At 45.6% G+C, this 19350-nt stretch overlaps 2 protein-coding genes across 3 annotated transcripts; both read left to right on the forward strand.

Annotated features, from left to right (window-relative positions):
- Window positions 1-417: 417 nt before the first annotated feature.
- On the forward strand, window positions 418-2905 carry LOC115327726. Its single transcript, XM_029988758.3, has one exon. It carries the CDS (start codon window positions 615-617, stop codon window positions 2118-2120), a length of 1506 nt encoding a protein of 501 aa, XP_029844618.2. The 5' UTR covers window positions 418-614; the 3' UTR covers window positions 2121-2905.
- Window positions 2906-4252: 1347 nt separating this feature from the next.
- Window positions 4253-17096, forward strand: LOC8033293 (GATOR complex protein NPRL2). Of its 2 annotated transcripts, XM_029988732.3 has the most exons (11): window positions 4253-4368; window positions 4550-4641; window positions 5065-5233; window positions 5366-5474; window positions 6120-6256; window positions 8514-8534; window positions 12398-12495; window positions 12581-12711; window positions 13350-13467; window positions 15335-15492; window positions 16961-17096. In XM_029988732.3, exons 1-11 carry the CDS (start codon window positions 4270-4272, stop codon window positions 17026-17028), a joined length of 1200 nt encoding a protein of 399 aa, XP_029844592.1. In that variant the 5' UTR covers window positions 4253-4269; the 3' UTR covers window positions 17029-17096. The 2 variants fall into 2 exon arrangements, with proteins under 2 accessions (XP_029844592.1, XP_029844599.1); XM_029988739.3 differs by lacking the exon at window positions 8514-8534.
- Window positions 17097-19350: the final 2254 nt, after the last annotated feature.

A 19350-nucleotide genomic window follows, 5' to 3' on the forward strand; every position in this document is an offset into this window, starting at 1 on the left:
AAGATTCAACTATAAAAAAAAATTGACCGGTTTTGTGATTTTTTTTTTATATCCTTCATAACACCTCATTACTCGTAGTGGACAAAAATAAAGTCATAATAGTTTCAAAATTTACTCGCTCATGTCTAGGGTACACTTTGTTGTCACGTCGTACGCGTCGTACACTTTGTTGTCACGTGACATAACCCGTCGACCAGTGTCGTCGACCGTCGTCGACGAAACCGAAACCAGCGTTGACCGAAACAAGGTGGTCCAAAGCAGTGGTCCAAAGCAAGTCCAACGTTCTTGGTTTGATAAAATCAGTAAAATAAATTTTATAGCAATAATAAAACAAATAAACATTTGGTTAATTAATTTTCTTTGAGCAGGAATCGGTTTTGTTTTGCCGTTCGAAACTAAAGAGGGCAAAACAAACAATTCAACCTGGTTGAATTTTGAGCGGGTGTTGCCGTTGTACTGGTTGTACGGTTACACCGTTACACGGTTACACCCACAGTTTGTTACACCGGTTACACCCACGGTGTGGGGGTGTGGGTGGTGGTGGTGCTCGTAAGTTTTAGTTGCAGAAACACCCTCTGGTCTCTACGTCGCCGCGGTTTTTCATCCTCTTTAAAATGGAACATAAAGAAATACGCTGCATGGGTTGGGGCGTCAAGCCCTCCGGGGAGTCTACCATGCAAGTCGAGGCACGCACTTGGAACGGCAAGTGCTTCGTGACCGCGAACGTTCAGCAACGTATCGACGACACTCACATCCAGTGCGTCGACGGCCGGGTGTACGAGTTGGTTGGAGAATTTGATTACGTCAGCGGCGCAAAACACGGACTTCCCAGTAGGATCCTAGACACCTTCAAGGAGGGCGTCCCCGAGAATTGGGCCCAGGTCATCGCAGGTTGGACGTCGGAAGTTCAGAAATTTCAGCCTTCCGCAACCGACCAGTACTGTAACGACGACGCAGACGCCGAAAACAGCTGGGGTGTGACAAAGAAGGCAAGTTCCAAGAAGGCAGAGGGGCCAGGTGCTAGAGCCTCTGCAAGAACTGTGATGGCCGAGCAGGCATGTAAAACCGTAAAAGAAACTTATCACGTAGAAGGTCGTCGTGACCAACCTAAGCGACCGTGCAAGAAAAACGCCAGAACTGAAGTTGCAACAGGAGACGAGAAAAAAGAAGGGCCCAGACCGAAAAGTGGGAGACAATGGCGAAATGCCAACCCGCAGAAAGAGGACGTCACTCTGCCTGTGAACATCACTGCAAGAAAAGGAACTGTAAAACGACAAACGCAGGTTCACAAAGCAGACAAGACACTCTCCGTAGCCCCTGAGGATAATGCCACTCTGTCCGTTGCAACCGTTGCAAGAAAAAGGAGGTCCAGAAAGCAGGTCCAGAAAGTAGATAAGGCGATTGCAGCTGTTGCTGAGGGCGATGCCATTCTGGCCGTAGAAACCTCTGTAAAGAAAAGGACTCTGAAACGACGAATGCAGGCCCAGAAAGTGGACAAGGCAATTGCCACTGTCGCCAAGGGCAACGCCACTCTAGCCGTAGCAACCGCTGCAAGGAAAGGGACTCTGAAACGACGAACGCAGGTTCAGAAAGTGGACGAGGCGATTGCAACTGTCGCTGAGGGCAATAACACTCTGGCCGTAGCAACCGCTGCAAGGAAAGGGACTCTGAAACAACGAATGCTGACGCAGAAAGCAAACAAGGCCACAGTGTCGAGCGACATGTTTCGGTCCCCTGTTCCGACAAAAGACTGGGTCATGCCGCCTGCATTGCTCCTTGCAGGGAGTGACGAAGAACAGGACGATGCAATGTGGGCAGCTGGACCCACGCCACCCCTGGGTCCCACCTTTGGCAGCCCTAATCGCCACAGTCCTTGCTCGAGCGCCACGCCGTCCCCAGGTTTCATTGTGTCGGGGAAAGTCTTCCACGGCCTGAAGAAGGCGGTGGAAGCCGAAGACAAGAAGAGTTGTCGTCCCACTTCTGTGCCAAAGAGAGCTGGGGGGAGGGTGCCGTCCAGGGCAAAAAGAGTCCTGAGAGAGCTACAGTTGTCAAAAGGTCAGCTCCAAGACGGGAAAGAACAAGAGAGCCACCCGCAGCAGTTCGATGTGGAGCTGGACTAGGTGCATTTTGGCAGCGACAGCTTTTCCTAAAGGCTTGCACGTGGCACGTCGGACATGTATCTTGTGGCTCAGCTGAGCCGAATTGCTTTTGGCATTTTATATTAAATTATGTGCATGTATAAATTATTTTGTACAAGTTCCGCATTAATTTGCTCTACCTTAGCTGAAGCAGCATTGCAGCGAGAGAAGAAATTTAAACAGAACATGTGCCCATATGAATGTTCAGTTTGGGTACAGGTGTTCCCTTGCATTAATGTGAGCAGCCCCCAAGAAATGCCTATGCAGACAGTTGGATGGAAGCTGCGTGCCTGTCGGATGCGTCGTACGTCGAGTTTTTTCCCGTGCCAGTTAGAAAGAGGGAGGATCAAGTGATGAAAGGGAGGCGGTCGACCGGTCTAGCTGACACGTACCTCCCACCGTGCTGTCGGCTTGAATGGAGTTTCACAGTGTGGTGTTTTATGGTTACCGTCGCCTTGTATGAGCACTTAAAATGTTTCACAATGACTCCATGTCTGGATTGAAACTGCTTTACATATTTCTTCCAGATCTGGTACTGCATCAGCTTGGTTTCTTGGTAGCTAACTATGCGTTACCTTGCCCCAGACAAAATGGTTCTGTATGATATGGCTCCAACTGTGAGGCCAGTCAACGTGTTTAAAAAATTCTTTATTCGAATGCAGTGGTTATATATATTACACATAACTATACATTATGGTATATATAAGATCTCATGCTTGCCCCAACCTTTGAAGTAAGTAAATTTGAAAACAAACGTCTTGTAACATCTAAAAGTATTTTGCATAGCATGTTACTATTTTGTCCGGATACCGGTGACCATTCAGCGAAGTCCAATACATAACTTTCTGTGGGCATCATAGGCAAAGCCGGCGCTCAGGGTGACGTGAGCACGCGCACCTTGAGCGCTGATCACCAGTTGTGCATGTACACTATTCACTTCTAAGGTGCCACAGAGTTGAGCAACACCAACGTATGACCTGGCCTATGATGACGAGTTTATTGTTCATTGTAGATACTAGTCGCTGTCTTCGTAGCCTCTGCAAGCTCATGAAGAGTGTGAAGAGCTCGACCGTTTCGAAGGCCATGGGCGTACCTAAAGCCCCTTGATAAAAGCGTTTTTTACAAGTACCGCCAACCATTGTTGTGGAAGCGCTCGAGACACGTGCCATGAGCAGGTGCTCCGCCGCCATTCGCTTCCAAGGCCCGCTCATTTCAGTGCTGCGCCGCCATTTGCTTCCAAGGGCCACTCGAGACATGGGCCTCGTGCACTTGCGCATTTGACGCTACTTGCAAGACGAGCGCAAACACATCGAGGGGCTTTAGGCGTACCAACCAGGGAAGCAAGGGGAGCGCTTGCCCCCCCCCCCCCCCCCCCCGAAACAGCCGCCAGTGGGCAGGGTAAACACTAGCCGGCAGCGCACAAGGGATACCAAGAGCACCAACACCGCCCCCGGCCCTGGGGGGGAGGGAAGGAAAGAGAAGGGGGGCGGGCGGGGGAGGGGAAGTCTGTTTCGCCCCCCCACTCAAGAACAAGTTGGTACACCACTGTCGAAGGCTTCAAATACTGACGCTGATAATAATAATAATATTAATACTTGATTCATACTTTGGAGGGGTTTATCCAGGCGCACAGGGTCGCAAAAGGCAGTGATGCCCATACCACGAAGGCTTGCAGTCCCAACCTGGGGCCCATTATCGCACACGCACGTGAAAAAAAAAGAAAATTTCCCATTGAAATTTTCAGAAAATCACTTATAACTTTTGATTAAGTTATCGGATCGGGCTGAAACTTTGGCATATGATTGTGACCTCTAGCTCTACCTTTGGGCAGAGAATGAGCGTTCGGCGATGCCTAGTTTATTTTCGCGGTAAAAAAGACCGTGTAAATTTTCTTTTGGGACACCCTGTACTTTGTACCACGTTTGTACACGCGTCCACTGATTGAGAGATCAGTGCACGCGTCAAATATGGGCGCTCTGGGTGTTCGAAAATTTTCCCGCATCCAGTCAATCCAGTCATCAGATCCAAAGTGTCACGTGACATAACAGAGTTGACGGAGTCGCCAGGGTCGCTTGGAGGCGTGGAACAACTGAACGTTCGGCAGGCCTGATTGATCGAACACCACAAAAAAATGGCGCAAGCCAGTGTGGCTGCGGTACGAGATAGCCTCATAAAATGCATATTTTTCTGCGAATTTCACCCCACTGCTGGTCCCAAAATCACATATCAGGTAAGCGAAAAGGTAACGACAGCCAGATCGACCAGTTGATGACAGCTGCTAGGTAAGATCACAAGGTCTCACAGGTTCTGAACTTGTGTGCTAGTTTCGATTTGAACTGTGCCAGTGTTTGGCCGTAATCGCGGTTCCTTTTTCATGCGGTACTTATGAACAGATGACACTATTATTGCAGGTTCCCGTCAACTACATCAGCGAGGAAACGTTCAGTTCAATCAGCGTCTACCTCATTCCCAAGCCAGAGCTTCAGCATAAACTGATGACTGTGTAAGCGCCCTCGCACTTACTCGCGAGTTTATGAAGCTTTTGTTGAGTTGGGAAGGCGAACTGAACGGTGGTTCATTGCATTTCAATCTTCCGTATTAAAAAAAAATAAAAAAGAGGAAACTAAACGTTTTCAACGGTGTAATGCTGACCTATATCATCTCTCTCGATTGGTATAATTTAATATTCAACGGTTAAAGGCTGCACACAAACAGTGGTGTGAATCCAGGTAGGTGGAGTGCAACCAAGCAGTTTACAGGAATGAATAAACTAAAATGCTGCATCCTGGTTTTCCCGGGTTTCAGTTATGGCAGGTTTCTCTTATGGCGAGTTCCTCAGGGTCTGGTGAATCTCGGTAGATTCGCGTTGGCTCGCAGAAGAGCAAAGAAATGTTTTTATTTGAACAGACTGCTTTGCTTCATGCAGGAACATGTGTGAGATGAAGGTCATTGGCTACCCCGTGGGTATTGACAGCGCCCAGTACGACCGCAACAGACTCATGTTTAACCTGTGCTTTGTTTGTGATGCCAAAATGCGGACCATTCAGTATGAGCCCATTGTTCGGAAGCTGGCAAACTACCTTATCACGTTGGAGGCAAGCTAAGTTTTGCTTTTCTGCATGGTAAAGTGGGCGGGTTTCATCAGTGGAACATTTAAACTTTGCCTAATGGCTGACACGAATGTCTTGATGGATTAACTGTGATGCAATGTCCTTATCTATTTTTAGCAAGAAACAAATTTCATCCTCGATGAGTCCAAAAAGCGGCAGCTGCCTAAGATCATGTCGGAGATATTGCACGATCTCAACATCAAGCGAAGTTGTTCCATTCCCATAAGTAAGTTTCTGCCTAGCCCTATATTCTGAAAAGTAGAAAAGGCTTTTTTTCATTATAATGCAATTCAATGCAAAGGTGCAAGCGAGCTGGACAAGAATGACGAAAATAATCCCTGGTGAAGGGGAACAGGAGGGACAAAGGTCAAACATAAATCTCCAAAGAGATTATGTTTGTCCTTTTTCCTCTTGTTCCCCTTCTCCAGGGATTATTTTTGTCTTTTTTTCATCTTCTTTTTGTCAATTTGAGTTTTGTGAACTGTTGTGTTTTCCCCCGCCAAATGTTAGAATTCATGCTTTTTTATTTTCCTCTCTACAAGGGTGGCGTAATGTTTACTTGATTGCTTGAGAAAGTGATGACAATTTTCGTATTGCATAACGAGACCACTACTTTAACTTGGGATGTCAAAAAGATCTAGCAAATCATTTATTCATCCATGAACTGATCTCATTTGTAATTATAATTACGAATTACATTGTAATTATAAATAATATTGATGGCAGACGTCGAAATTTGATATTTACTGACGTTCAATTGCGGTATTTTTTAACGAGCGATTTCGCTGTTTGTTTGATCCCTCCTCTCTAGAAAGAAAATGTAGGTGCACAACAGTGTTAAAAGTTGATATTCTTACTTATTCCGTTGCAGATGACTCGACAACAATATACCTCAAGGTGACGACTGTCCACGAGGCCCCCTGTGAGGTGTCTGACCACGACGTCCCCATCTTTACGGCCAGCAGGCCAGCATGCACTCCGTCCCAGTGGGACCTCACCACACAGCAAGTAATGCTTGCGTCGTCCTATAGCCTTTCTGCAGTGCAGCCAGTGGCCTGCCTTGCTACCTCTGTATACATAGACCCGATAGGTGTATTATAGTGTGGTGTGCTGCTGTATGCTTGTTTCCAGAAAAAATTGAAAATGTACAGTAAAATTATCTTGCGTCCAGTTCATTTGAGTAAAAAGAGAGTGCGACGATCACATGACTTGATGCGTTTAGATAGCAGCAGCTGTGCTGTATATTCAAAGATATGACGATGACGATCGAGTCACATTGTGCTGATCGTGCGTCATGCGGTGATCTGATGTTGAAATGACGCATCGATTTAGCGTCGATACATTTTTGATGAATAAATGATTTTAAGGTCGTGATGTGTTTTCCCACCATATTTAGCGGGTAAACCAAATTGGTGCATATGTCGCGTGATATCAATTTTTCTGCTAGATTTAGCAAGGAACCTGAATTTATAGGTCCCGTGACATTGGGTTGCGTGACATCAATTTTTCCGCTAAATTTAGCGAGGAAATTGGATTGGTAGATTAGTCACGTGACATAAATTTTTCCGGTAAATGTTGCTGTATAGCAACTGGGAGCACTTGCAATTAGTTTACTGTCGAAAAGCCTCCGAGTTGCTATCGGTGCAGTTATAAAACTATTATAATTGCTGCTGTTCAGAATCTGTGGAAGAGCTTTTTCCTATATATGTTCAAAGAATAATGCGAGACCACTATTGGGACACATATAAACTCCCGTTAATCACACATATTAGTGTGTAGTTTCCTCACGTTATATTTGACTATGAACTGAGCAATACAAACTGGAAGTGCTGAAAGGTGGGGAGAGAGTAAAGACGACAACACAAGGTGCACTTGCAACTGCATTTTTAGTAGATAAACGCTGGCTTAATACCATTTACAAAAAACAAACATGTCAAAACATGTCAAACAATGATACAGAGCCAGATACAACTCCTTTCCTAGCTCAGAGGCTGTTGGAATCCATCTATATTTGCAGTTACAGGGATTTCTTTTGTCATTCGCTTCGTCAGTGAAAGATAAACAAGGTGTCTGTAAATTCAAGACATCCAGAAAAGTTTTTCAACGGATCACTTTTGCTAGTAGAAAAGAATCTGTCATTATCAATGTTTAGTTTGCCAATTATTGGATCACATCAGAAAAACTGAGATGGGCTCACTAAAAGCTTTACTAGGTAATTTTAAAGGTTATCACTTAGTAGACTGCTGGTTTGAAGCATTGTTGTTTGGGAACGTAGTGGCCAAATGTAAAATTAGCGGGCTCTGCAGGATTCGCCGTGTGTACGTTCTTCACCTCAATGTAGAAACAGCAGCCGATAGGTATCCTCAACTGCGTGCACGTGAGAGTTGTTAATGAATACGGCTCCAGTCGCCGATGGATAAAGAAATGCACGGTGTGGCCAGTTCTGAGCATCTGATTATCCCTTCTCGGCCAGCGAGATCGTGCCTTTGGCCGACAAGAGTGCCAAAGAACCTGTCGCAAAGCGAGAAGCCTGGATGTCGTAGGCCACGCCGTTTCGGCTGTCGACGACTGTAGGAGAGCAGGAACGCTCCTCTTCTAAACGCCGGCTTCGTCATATCTCGCAGAGAGTGCCGTCTGCTGCCAATGAAGCTGGAGTGCCTTCCACTTTGTCACGGGGTGTGCTTCTTGTGCTGGGCGGGGACGTCTCTTCTCTATATGGTGCCCGTAACGCATCACCGACTGGTGCAGAAGTGGTCTTTCGATTTCCACCCATCAGCGTCTTAAATTTGTAGCGCAATTCGGGCGCCATTGGTGTGACGTGCCATCTCGGCAGCGTCACATAGGCTCCGACAGTCTGCGGAGCTTAGGTGACGCTCACATTTTTTCGCTTTTTTTTTTTTTTTTTTTGTGAAATTTCCACGTTGCCAGGATCAGGACGTCCGACAGCACGACAGGTCGGCTCTCACGACGTCGTATGTCGCCACTTCGAGACCACTTTTGACGCCTGGGCGGAATGCGGAGCGCGAGTTCGTCTGGTCGGAGCTCGGCATTCCGATGTCGCCTCAACCGCGGCGAAAGAAGTGGCTGAATTTGCGCTCTGCATAGGATGCTAAACGTACCACTCGGATACGTGCTCTGGGCGCCACTGTTTGTCGGGTGCTTGGTGTCTGGTCTTGTGACCGCGAGTGTGTGCGTGTGAAGGGCTGCTCTTTGTAATGCTGAATTGTGCCTCTTTTTTTTGTTCTGTCTGGTTAAAAACCACCAGTGGGATATCACGGCGATGCAGGTAAGGGGAGACCGACGCTTGCATGCCGCTTTCTCTGTTCTCGTTCCCGCATGCCCAACAACTTTTGTCGCACTGGGTCGTGTTCTGTGCCTTTTGTCATGGCTCTGAATGTGGGGTTATGTGCGAGACTCGCTACATAACAAGAAATGGAAATGACCTCCTTCTCTGCCTCGGACCTTCCCGCAGACGCATCGCTGCTCATCTTGTCGATTTAAGGTTGTTCCTTCGTCGCCGTGAAACTAAAAACGACACAAATGTAAACAAGATGGTTCTGGACGGAAAGGAGACACTTTCCTTCTTCCAAATGCAAAGTAAACGTACGAGGGTGGGACAGATTTAACCTCTTTAAACCAGTGACAATGCTCAAACCCAAATCCGTAGATTCTAGAGAAAAAGACTAAAAGAGCAGAGAGAAAGAAACAAAGGAAAGGAGTTTAGCTACTAGATATCCCAAACAACAGTTCCATGACAATCCTTCAAATATGTGTTGCGAAGCCAGTCGTCTTAATCTTATGTTTCCGGAAGTGTATGTGTGCCACGTGTTTAGTAATGTCGTAGTGTTAGTATCAAGTGCTGTAGGGAATGAGGCAGACGGGAAGCAATTTTCTGCCCACTGTCTTTATTTCATGATCTCATTTGGCAGAGGTGTAGCAGTGGCTACTGATGCCTATTTTACTTTATCTGACTCGAGGTAGATCAGGCTTAAAGGGATGCTGAACCGAAATCCGGATTCCCCAAAACATGCCGCAAAAGCATGCAACGGGATGCTACAAACACCAAAACATCACTCATACAGTGATATCTCGAACGGATGACCGTATTTAAAAAAAAAAAGAGGCGCAATTGGCAGGAATGTTGACGTCATGTTTCTCCGAGAAGGAGAGGGAACGGCCTCGCGTCTTCTCCGCCCCGCGGCCTTGAAGGAGCGAAGCGAAGAGAGGAGGAAACTAGGTATCATGACGTCACGCGCCTCATCGGCCTGGTTCAATCTCGACTTTTTTTTCCAAAAATACGGCCGTCCATTTGAGATGTCGCCTTACTAGCAGTGTTGTAGGGATGGTAGCGTCCCGCCTACATCTCCAGCATAGTTTTTTTGAAATCCATATTACAGTTCACCATCCCTTTAACATGCTTCGAGCATATGGTAGGCCGTTGTGAGTTTTAACTTCATTTAGCTTGATTGGGCGGACCAACATAAGTCAGTTTCTTGTCATCTTGCACGTTACAGCTTTTCACCAAGGTACTTGCCAGGGTAAAAAATTTAGAGTGGGAGACCACCTTTGTCGACTAGTGGCTGCCACGGTCGCGGACAGTTTAAGAAACGCAGGGCACGGCGAGCCCCAAGCATCTCATTGTCGCTTCGCAGCCAATGACAATGCAGAGTTACCTGATCAGAACGCCAAGAAACCACTTGCAAAGCAAGGGGTGTCAATTTGATCAGCCATACCCTGCGTTTCTTAATCTGTCGATGACTTTGGTCACAAATGATTGGGTGTAAGGGCCCGTCCAGACACTCGTGACTCCTTAGGACCCAAGAGGGCAAAATCCTGCTTTTAAGCCTTTCGCAATGGCTTACGATCATCTCCGCAGCAGCGCAGCCGGTCAGAAGGCGTCGCGAGAGGCTTAAATACCGGTCGTGTCGAAGTCAGTCGGGGTCAAATGCAAGTGTTTGAACAAGCCTTAACGCGTATGGAGGAGCGCTTCCAAAAGTGCGCAGCATATGTAATGGAGTGTGACTTAACGTGTGGCCCATTTGCCCTATCGAGAGTTTGAGGTTGAGCATGCCGTACGTGATGGACTTGCAACGTATTCTAAGACATAGGATAGGCACCCTCCAGGACACTGCTGCTTGACATACCTTCTGCTACATGTGTTTGGCCAGCTATCTGGCCAGCTAGTGCAATGTAGTGAGGAAGTTATTTATTCAAACTTGATACAGTATAACATGTATTTCTGGTTTTATAATTCCTGGCGTCGCCTTTTTATTTCGCGAAAATATCCTACTTCACTTAAAATCCACAAATTCTTTGTATAAGCGTTCCACTTCTATATGAAACATGGAACTAAAATCTTGTTCTCTTTCCTGCCCTCTCACTGAGAGAAGAGATAACAACAAATCTTTCGCTTCAGTTTCTGGTGCGAAAAAGAGATACAACTTTAAAGGGCAACTCCGCTTAATTTCAAAAATTTTGAGATAGTGGCCGATCTTGCTTTTTGAAGCACTCAAAAACAATCCCCGATCCTTTGTTTCGCGAAAAATAAAATATTTTTCGTGTAATTTTACTGTAGCCATGATCACAAACCGAGACCGAAACGGTGGCAAAGCCGGACAACATTGTATATTCGGCATCACTAAGCATGTACACCCACGTGATATACAAGGGAAGAAGGAGCTCTGCCCTTATCAGGACCCTCCTTTGTGCCTCCTGGATTAGCACAGGCGTCACTATTCTCCTCCCAGAAGATTATAGAAGATTAACCTGTCACTGAAAATTCTTACAAAAGCAGCTTCCCTCTCCTCCTTTTACTTGGTGTTCAAACGTATGCGATGTAACACAAGCCGCGCTCAACGAGGCGATCGGCTTATCAGTAGTATCAATAGTCGAGCGCCGGGCCGGCCGAGCACGTCACTCACGTCTTTCACGGCGCTGGCGCCACCCGTGCTCTCCCCGGGAAAGAAAACAAAATTGAAAAAAAAAAAAAAGAAGCTGTACATGTTTGATGACGTCGCGGACGTGCCGGGAGAAGGAATTTGGAGGAAGCGGAAATGCAGCCGGGCAGTGTTGTCTGGCCCGCACGTCTCATCCAAAACCAGCGGATTCGTGCTTGTCAAACTTTGACAGCGATTTTAATGAACTTCTAGGCGGAATTCCGTCGTAATATTTGCCATGGGGGTTTTGTAGATGATAACAAAGATAACTGTATAGTTTTGCACTACTGGAAAAGAAGCGGAGTTGCCCTTTAAAGGGCCACTGAAGTGCTTTTTGTAGGAGCTTGTTTTTGATGGCATATTGTTTGTCGGGTTTTAGTCAGTAAAAATGTCCAGTTCTAGATGGCAAGTTCTAGTAAGTTTGCAGCAATAGAAATGCACGGGCACTAATTTCTCTTGGGGAAGGGGGAGGGGCATCCTTGGGTCCCCACCACCTTCATAAAATTTTACCAATGAAAATAGTTAATTGCATAGAGATTCAATATATTATCATTACTCATCTTCTTAGGTGCGTTGTGCATTATACTCCGAGGCAAACGTCAAATCTTGTATGTGTAGTAGACGTAATACAGCAATTGTTTGAAAACACCATCCAGTGGCACCCCCTAGCGTCTGCTCCAATGCACAGAAAGAGGGGCCTGTCAGGATCTTTGATTAAATTTTAATAGGAAAATCGGTAATTTCGGGTTTTTACGGATGCTTAGAGCCCGTAGATTGACTTATCGCCATAAATAGTCAACCTCAAACTTTGCTCGTGGTGCCCCTTTAGTTGTTCACCTTGTATACAAGCGGTATGCTTGTGCAAATGATTCGTGGATTTCTAGACCTCTCAAAGTTGGTAGACCATGTAGAGGCCATAAAAATGTGAAGGAAGAAGAACTGCACGACTGCACTTTTAAGGTGAAATTCTGCACCCAAAGTGCTTCAATGCTCATCTGGTAGTCTCATCTCGTTAATGTGGACACCTCCGTTCTCCAGAAAAATTGTTCAAAATGTGAGTTCATAATTAACAAACGAAGGTCAAGGTCAATTGCAAAATAGCAGGGTATCCACATTAACAGGATCCACATTAAAATGAGACGTGACTATACCCCACCCTGTTTCGGGGGTTTCTTGCGAACCTGGTAGAAGCGTCAGAGGTGGCCTCTTGCAGATCCTGCCTTACATTGATGGCTTCAGGCATGTCGCTAAGATTGCCATCGAGGCCGATGTGGAGGTGAGCCTCGTCAAGGAGTGCATTCGGAACATGCTGTGAGTCCCGTCGCCTCGTTTCTTTCAAAGTTGGCTTTCGTCTGCTCGTTTTAAGTCGTCCTTCACCTTCCCGCGGGTTCTCCAGGTACTATGGTATAGTCCAGCTGATCCCGCTGTTCCTGTACTCCGCCGTGTACACGACGACGCCCGAAATCCGCAGTCTGGCGTCCGACATTGCCCTCCAGAAAGAGTGCATCGCTTATGTTGCCAGGCAAGGTTAGCGAGACATTTTTTGGGGTTTGTGTGGCGTCTGCCGATGCTTGTTTTACTATTAGGGTGGACTGCAGTTGTATGTGCGTACAGTTTCCCACTTCTCACTCACATCAGCACAGTGCTAATATGTCGATTAACGCCGGATGTTCTTGAACTTTTTAATCTCGAGGAACCCCCGTTTGCCTTGAATGGCAGCCAAGAGACCCCTCCCAATCTAAGCGTTGATCCAGGAAAGCAGTGCAGAAGCTTACAGACCTTATACGAAATAACACACATCCTATGTTTGGCTCGTAGTTATACATCAATGGGTGGCCGGGGTTGGCTAAAATGTTGCTTGGACTGTAAAAAACGCTTTGCGTGAGAGGGCTGGTGAAGGATCTCTGGGAACCTATGAGGGTACTCAGGAAAGCTTCTGGGTTCTTAGAAACCCGGTTCAGGTATAAATCTTCTCACGTGACGTTGCATGGCCACTGCCATCTTGAAATCACGGGACAATCTGCTTCAAGGAACTCCACCGTGGCGCAAAAGAAGAAGATGTGGGCTCGCCTTTGTGTCGATCATCGGTGCTCCTGATCGAGGGGGCATTGGCGTGAGCTTGGCGCATTGTCGGTGTCGAAGTGACATGTCGACGTCCTTTTCAGGTCGGCCAAGGCCTTCGTTCCGCTCTGTCTTCGAGATGTACTGCAGCTTCCACCTGAGCAACAGCGTCCGTGATATCTGTTCGCGCACAAATCCCCATGGCCTCGGCATCGACGAGAGGTGATGTTGCCAACTCAATTTTGGCCCGGTTTCTTGGAGACATTATCTCCGAAAGGCCTCTGACACCCTGAAAAATCATTTGTTTCTTGATGCAATGCACCGGAGCAGGGGTTCACAAACTTTTCGCTCTCGAGGAATGCTCATCTGCCTTGATTTAAAGCCAAGGAACTCGCCCTACAGGTCTCTGCATTGGCATAATAAAGCAGTGCAGAAGACTACTGACCTTGTAAACAATAATGCTTATAATAAAATGAGTGTTTGGCACATAGTTATGCATCAATGGATCGAGATCTAAAGTAGTGCTTTAACTGTAAGAGCACTTTACTTAGGGGCAGGACAGTTGAAGAGGTTCCTGAAAGTACCCCTCGGGGTACTTTTGGGAACCTTTCTGGGGACCCTCCTTAAGAACGCGTGCGCTAGAGTAGGGTGTTGGAACACCAGACACACCATCCAATTAATTTCTTGCTGCGGAGTTGTATATTTGCCGAGAGAAATAAACAAAGCCGTACCGCTAAAACATCTGTGCGCCCAATGTCGCGTGGCGTGAAGCGATCACGTAACCACAATGGGTTTCTTGATTACGTAAGAGATATATATATAGAATGTTTTTTCTAAAAGCTACACTAATTTTTTTTTTTAAATCTGTAAAAGCTACATTTATACAGTTTGTGCAGGTGAGTTATACAGCCAGGGGGACATAGTATAAGGGGCTAATCCTAACGTCGGTCGGCTAACTAACTAAAATTAGTGAAAGTGAAAATAGACGTATGGTTCCAATTAGAAACTTGCTGAGCATCATTTAAAACCACTAAATCAGTAATTTTTAGAAAGACTGAGCGCGTGAGAAGTGCAGTAGTGCGCTAAAGTTACCACTCGTACAACACGAGCAAGGCTATAGCGGTGCGAAAAGGTGCCCGCGCAATTTTCCTGTCTCTTACCATAGCCCCAGCCTTGTACCTGCTGCAAGAGGTGGTACCTTTAGCGCACTACTATAGTCAGTTACAGGTTAAGAAGGTAGCGGCAAATGCCCCTCAAAGGGAATCAGATATCCCTCCGCCACCTCCGTATCCAATAGCGTCCCACCGTTTCCGTGACGTCGCGGCCAACGCGCGAGGAAGGGCTTGCCTTTCTGTACATATTTGCTTTATCTTTCGACTTTTACTTAGCATTGCGGAAGGCACGAGAGGGAGATTAGAGTTCTCCCCCACCGACGGAAACAAATACGACTTTCGGGGATTAGCTTCCCGCCCGATGGATACAAAGGCTGCTTTCAGGGGCTCGGTTCCCTCTCTGTTAAATACAAAGGTCGCTTTCTTAAAAAGTGGGATCGGAGACAAGTTGGAATCCGTTGAAGCGGAACAAGGAGCGTTTCCAGTGAACTCTTCTTTCGACTGCGGAGAGATTTGAAACGGGCGCATCACGCTTGTGGGTGGAGCTTCTCTTACCTTCTTGACTTGTAACCGACTATACACTTTCCACGCGCTCAGGGTACTTCTAAAAATTATTGATTTAGTGGTTTTGGATGATGCTCAGCAAGTTTCTGATTGGAACCATATGTACATTTTTACTAATTAATAAGTTAATCTACACATTTTACATAATTAGCTGACTGATCGGTATTATTAGCCCCATATACTATGTCCACCTGGCCGTATAACTCGCCTGCACAAACCATGTAAGTGTAGCTTTCACGGCTTTTTTTATTTTTAATTAGTGTCACCCTTAGAAAAAAACACCCTGTATATTATATACTTATAGTTAAGTTGTAAGCTATAAGTGTGTTTTTAGTTCTGTATGCAGAAATGTTTCTCTTGTAAAGAATATTCTGTATGTATGCATAATATGAACTGTTTTGCTCTCGTTTTAGAAAACTGGTCCAGTTTGGCGTCATGAAAGGCCTTTTGCGACGTATTCACAAGTACCCAATTGACTTGAAGATGTCCTCCAATGCTCCTTCGAAAAGCAAGGTGGTTGGAAAATACTGCGACGGCACTCACAGCTATGATGACATTTGTGCAAAGACTGGTTGGTGTATATGCTCTCGTTTTTTCCTTTGACTAAATTAGAGCTATGGACAGAATTAGAATTAGCTTAGCCTAAAGATGGGTGTTCGTATGTTTTTGGACATTCAGAAAGTCGTCTACCAGATGTTATTTTCCTTAATTTGCTGCTCCTTGCAATATGTGTGGCTTCTCTACGCAGCTTAATTCATACACGACTGTTGAGTGGTCAATACATTTTGCAAAACTAGGAGTAATAAAAAAAAAAAAACAAACATTGGTAGTGACAAAAACAATATTTGTAAAGGAAATTAGGTACTGTATTGAATTGCGGGGAGATCTGTTAACATATTCAATTGACTTGGTTAGCTCAGCCAATTGGCTCAGCTGCCATTAGATATCTGGAAATGGTGAATCGTGTATTAAAGGGCAGCTCCGCCGTCAATTTGAGCGTTTTTTTCAAAACATATTTTTGGAAAGGGTACTAAAAATTTAGCCTATAGCACCGGTTAAATCATGAAAAAACTGTTTACATAATTTTTAATCGTTAAAATACGCTGAAACCGATACCGAAACTAACTTGCCACTCGACTGGTCCGCCATTTTGACGTGACGTCAGATATGGTATGAACACTTGCACGTGTGCAGTTTGAGCCTGGACAGCCTGGCAGCAGGTCACTGTTTTGTGTTCGTGCCGCGGATAAAAATGGACTCATCAGGCTCGCCTGAATCGAGCAACGATGAGGATATGCTGCTAGATGTTGAGGACGATGACGATAACCCGTTCTCATACGATCCGCCGGCATCGCCTCCGAGAAAACCGCCAGCGGCGGCTGCATTCGTGATCTGCTGCCATGTGGACCCAGATGCCGCTTCCGAAGCGGAATGGTAAGGCAGCTTTCGTTGCTAGCACGCCAAGAAAAACTGATCGACGTTATGCCTTTTAATTGGAGGCACTTTTTGTTATATCTTGGGGTCTGACAATAGACGGTTTTAGTAGACCGTGTTTTCAAGCGACGCTTCCACACACAACACCAATTTCCTCCAGTCGCCATTACGCGCTCTTACATAACTGTATAAACCGATAACATAAGCAAAAAGCAGACAGTCGCTAGCACCAACTAGCTACAAAGCAAGCACCCTGACCAACATGTGACGTCACGGCAACGTCAGCGCCATCATGGCAGCCTCCGTGTGTCGCTCTTGCTCAGTGTTGCCAGTAGGGCTGCAGCAAGTGATTTGGGTGTGTACATGTAAATTTCAAAATTCATTTTCTTCTAAAAAAAATTTATATTTTTCCGAGATATTTTGTACACATGATCAGGAAGGGCATCCAAATACATGGTGAAAATTTGATAGAAATCGGTGACCATCAAAATTACGGCGGAGATGCCCTTTAACTAACTCTAGCTTTTCTTGGTTTCTTGCAGCATAGCTTTTTTTTAGTATTTTTGTGGCGATCAAAATTTAATTTGGTGTTCTTGTGTGAACAGGGCTCAGCTACAAGGAGCTGGACGACATACTCGACAAGGATCCAAATGTCTGTGTCTGTTGGAAGTAGGTGCTGCTGACAGGGTGCCTGTAAATATATTGTATATTCGTGTGGAATAAATCGATTTATGAATTAAATTTCCTCTAACAAGTGTGCTTCAGTTGTTCGCGTATAAGATTATTTTGAGTTTTTGATAGTGCAAGAATGCTTGCAAGTTTTGGCGAGTTTTTAACATATATGGACGAGCAGATTTGAAAGATGCAGTGTGCAGAAGTCCACATGTGGGTTCTAGGAATAACCGAATGCTTCAAGAATTTGTTCAACACTAAAATCTGTTTCTACGTTGCTTATGAGTCATTACCAAGGAGCCTCCGAGCCTCCTTGTAATACCTTCGGACCATGAGAGACATAATAAATGAAAATAAATGACAATGAAAAATCGCAGCCTGCGAAATTCACTCGCAGTCATATTCGAAACCGAAACTACAGCGGATCGCGACTCCACCTGGATACTGCATAGTTCTTGTAATAATAGGCTTTGAACTTACATGTATGCAATCTATCGTTCAATTCTTTCTATAATGACCATATTTCAGTGACCCTGGCTTTGTTTTAACAATAGACTACTTCCATAAAGCCCAACGATAAAGCCCTACATGCAACACGGCGCGCGTTGCACTCTGGGAACTAGTTGGCCAGCCAGGGAGGAGGGTAGCATGGTTTCGGTTTCGATCGACACGTCGACATGAGATTATACACAGAGCGTGGACTATTAACGGCCGTTATCTCATGTTTTCTGGTCCCAAGAGCGTCATTTGTGGTCTCCAAACTAACCTAAATGGCCAGACCTCGAAGCTTTGGACAAGCCCGAGACGTTTAGCTTGTCTTAACTCATGCTTGTTGTATTTTTGTACTTGAGCCTTTCTGTTAGCGTTCCAATCGAGGTATGCGGACGAGCCAGTGCCGGGAATCTCGACGCTGCGAAGCTCGGGGATCTTGCTTGTTTACAAATCAACAAGTTCTAGCAACCAATAAGTATGCATACATCGAGTTTGCGCCTTTACATTAGTGTTGTTGATCAGGAAGTTTGTTTGTTTCGTGCGTCCATAGACGAAATATCACTTTTTGCAATTACTGTTTTTCTTAATACGCCTGAGTACGTGAGGTAAAACTCGGAGGCGCCATTGAAAAGCTTAATTTTAACACACTTCTTGTCTCTTATCTGTACTGACTCGCAGCACTACACGAAGTGAGGTCCCCACCCGCTTGCATTCCATAATGTTCAACATGGCGTATGCGCATAAAGTTACCCTGCAATCATATAGGCACATTCGCTCATACAGACCGTTTTTAGAAAGCAAAAGTCGAGCACTTGTGTGAAGAATGTTGCACCGTTCGCCGGGAGTGCGCCGGAGGGGCATGAACCCCTATGCGGTGCGCCAAACGCACGAAATTATTCATGAAAAAATAGTCAGAGTGCAGGCGAGCTGGTGTAAGTTGAACATGATTGTAAACCTGAGACTGGGGCAGAAAAGAGAACACAACAGAAGGTATAGTAAAAGAGGAGGCAACCTCCTCTTTTACTACCTTCTGTTGTGTTCTCCCTTCTGCCCCAGTCTCAGGTTTACAATCATGTTGAAATTATTCAAAGCGCGCGTTTGACGGTTGCTAATGGCCATAATATTTGTTATGTGTTTGCTTTCTTCCTGCCTGAGTATGTCGAGATAATTTCAGACACACCGTTCAGGCACAGATCTTGGGCGTCAGTAAAAGCTCGTCCAAAAAAAATTAGCGAGGAGTAGGGGACGCTTGTTAGGGCCTCCGTCGTAGCTAGCCGATCTCAGCGTTTGCGAAAACTTAATCTTCTATCAGCATAAAATTTGAGTGGGAGATATATGATGACACGAGGAAGGCATCATAGTAACTTTTGTGCAGTAGTGAGGTCGAATTTATAGCGTTTCCTTAAAAGTTGATGCGTCAACGCTGGGCTCATTAACTTTGATACTCCTGCGAGAATGAGGCTTGCTTTTTGCCCAATGAAGTAACAAGAAGCGGACGTATGGCAAACAAAATAGGTGAAAGGCTCCAGATGAACAAATTTCAGTTCTTGTTAACTGGTACTAGACGGGATTATTGAAATTGAACTCAAAGATGCACTCGTGGGGTGAGGTGACTGAGGCACGTCTTACTACGTTTGCATACGCACTCATAACTTCCGGTGTTTCGGGAACGAAGAAAAGTGTTCCGGTCTTTGTTTTGTATCGCTCGAGAATGAGTGTATTGTACGCTCGTGAAAAGTCAGATAATCGAAAACGCAAGCAGCGCGTTCGGTCGCGGCGTGATAGCAAGAGATGAAGATGCTCAGTCGAAACCGAAACTGAGTGGCCAACT

Source organism: Ixodes scapularis, unplaced genomic scaffold (genome assembly GCF_016920785.2).
Source record: "Ixodes scapularis isolate PalLabHiFi unplaced genomic scaffold, ASM1692078v2 PGA_scaffold10__122_contigs__length_95168666, whole genome shotgun sequence".
NCBI classification, from domain to species: Eukaryota; Metazoa; Arthropoda; class Arachnida; order Ixodida; family Ixodidae; genus Ixodes; species Ixodes scapularis.